Source organism: Polistes canadensis, unplaced genomic scaffold (assembly GCF_001313835.1).
Source record: "Polistes canadensis isolate GaletaPanama2010 unplaced genomic scaffold, ASM131383v1 scaffold_333, whole genome shotgun sequence".
Lineage (NCBI taxonomy): Eukaryota > Metazoa > Arthropoda > Insecta > Hymenoptera > Vespidae > Polistes > Polistes canadensis.
The window spans coordinates 10,316-11,844 of record NW_014569880.1 but is presented as its reverse complement, the minus strand read 5'-3'; the positions used below and the strand labels follow the sequence as shown (position 1 = coordinate 11,844).

Genomic DNA, 1,529 nt, shown 5'->3' with positions numbered 1-1,529 from the left:
AGGAAAATTTGAAGTAATAACCAGAGATGAAATCATGATAGCTTCTGGAATTATTCGATTAGAAGAAAATAGGAAGAAATATATTAATGAAAACATTTTAATAAAAGAAGAAATAAAAATTTTCGACGAACAAAATATTTACTCGAATCTTCTTTTACATGGTTACCAATATGAAGAATCTTACAATATTATTAGCGGACTCTCTACATCGTGTTCTAATGGAACGCTTAAATGGAGCAGAGACTGGGAGTTATTACTAGAAGGATTAGTTCAAGTCCATATTATCAGCAGTAGGAATAAAAATATGTTGGTACCGAGTAAGATACAAAAACTCGTCATTGACATGGCACAATTAACAGCAAAAATGAAAGAAAACAATAGTAGGTATTTAAAACTTAATATTAATTATTAAGTTTAAAATTATAATTATTCATAGTTATATTAAGATACAATATAGATCCAGAATTTGAAAACTTGTCAAATTCTGTACAAAATAAATAGAAATTAAAATATATGTGTAAAGCACCTTAAGAGCATGGACTAAAAGTAAATAAATTTCAATTTCATTTTTTTACAATTAAAGAGTAAAAAAAAAATTCCTATAGATTGATTTGAATTTTGCTTTGAGAACAAATTATTTATAGCTGCTGCTGAAATTTGTATAATCGTACTCCTATATATAACGATTTAGTGAAACACAATTATAAGATACTCGACCACTAGTTAAAACATAAATTATTAGTCAATAATATCTCTTAAGATAATCTCTCTAAGATTTCTAATCACTTATTTAAATATTGTGTTTATAAATTTTACCACAAAAAATAAWGTCACGTATCATAAATAGTTTAAGAATCAATATATACAATACTAATTTTTGTTCATAGCATTACCGATGAAGTTTGACAAACGGGTAAAYGTAATAGCTTGCCCCGGAATTGAAATGAGTGGAATTCAGTTTAAAGAAATAATATTTAAACACAGGAATGGGAAAATTGTTGCTGATGAGCTTCGATTTATCCAGAATATCAATGAAACAAATATGAATATCAGCGACATATTAAACGTTGTACTAGGATTAATTTTAAAAAATAGTACAGAAAAGATATTAGTAACAAATGAGTCAAAAAACAAAAATGAAAATATTTTAGAATTTCTCAATAATATCATACAACGGATGAGGAAAAACCTTAATATAAAATTAATTACGAGAGAGTTGCTTTACCAGAAATTAGATGAAAATTTTATTTTGACGATTATAAATAACGCGCATTATAACGATGTAAGAAAACTTATTAGCACTCTCGGTAAAGAATCATATTTATTAACAATCGTTGAAACGAAAGAAGAATATAATGCGATTTCTATATTGACAAGTGTGGGATTAAACGTCGTCCTAAGGATAAAAATTGCTAACTGTCGTACAGCTCTACTTTTACATAAAGAAAAAAACGTAGGAAAAACTGTTGTCGTTTATAGCCAAGAAAACTGTTTGGATCGGTTAAGAATCTGTTTACGAGACTTGAAAT

The 1,529-nt window shown here is 26.9% G+C and overlaps 1 protein-coding gene across 1 annotated transcript in view; it reads left to right on the top strand.

The window, feature by feature from the left end:
- The window catches only part of LOC106791704 (fatty acid synthase-like), a gene marked incomplete at its 3' end in the record, with an annotated part of 3,488 nt that continues 1,959 nt past the window's right edge, over positions 1-1,529 (top strand). Inside the window, 2 exon segments of the mRNA XM_014757563.1 lie at positions 1-380; positions 888-1,529. Of these exon segments, the coding sequence (XP_014613049.1) occupies positions 35-380; positions 888-1,529 (988 nt within the window).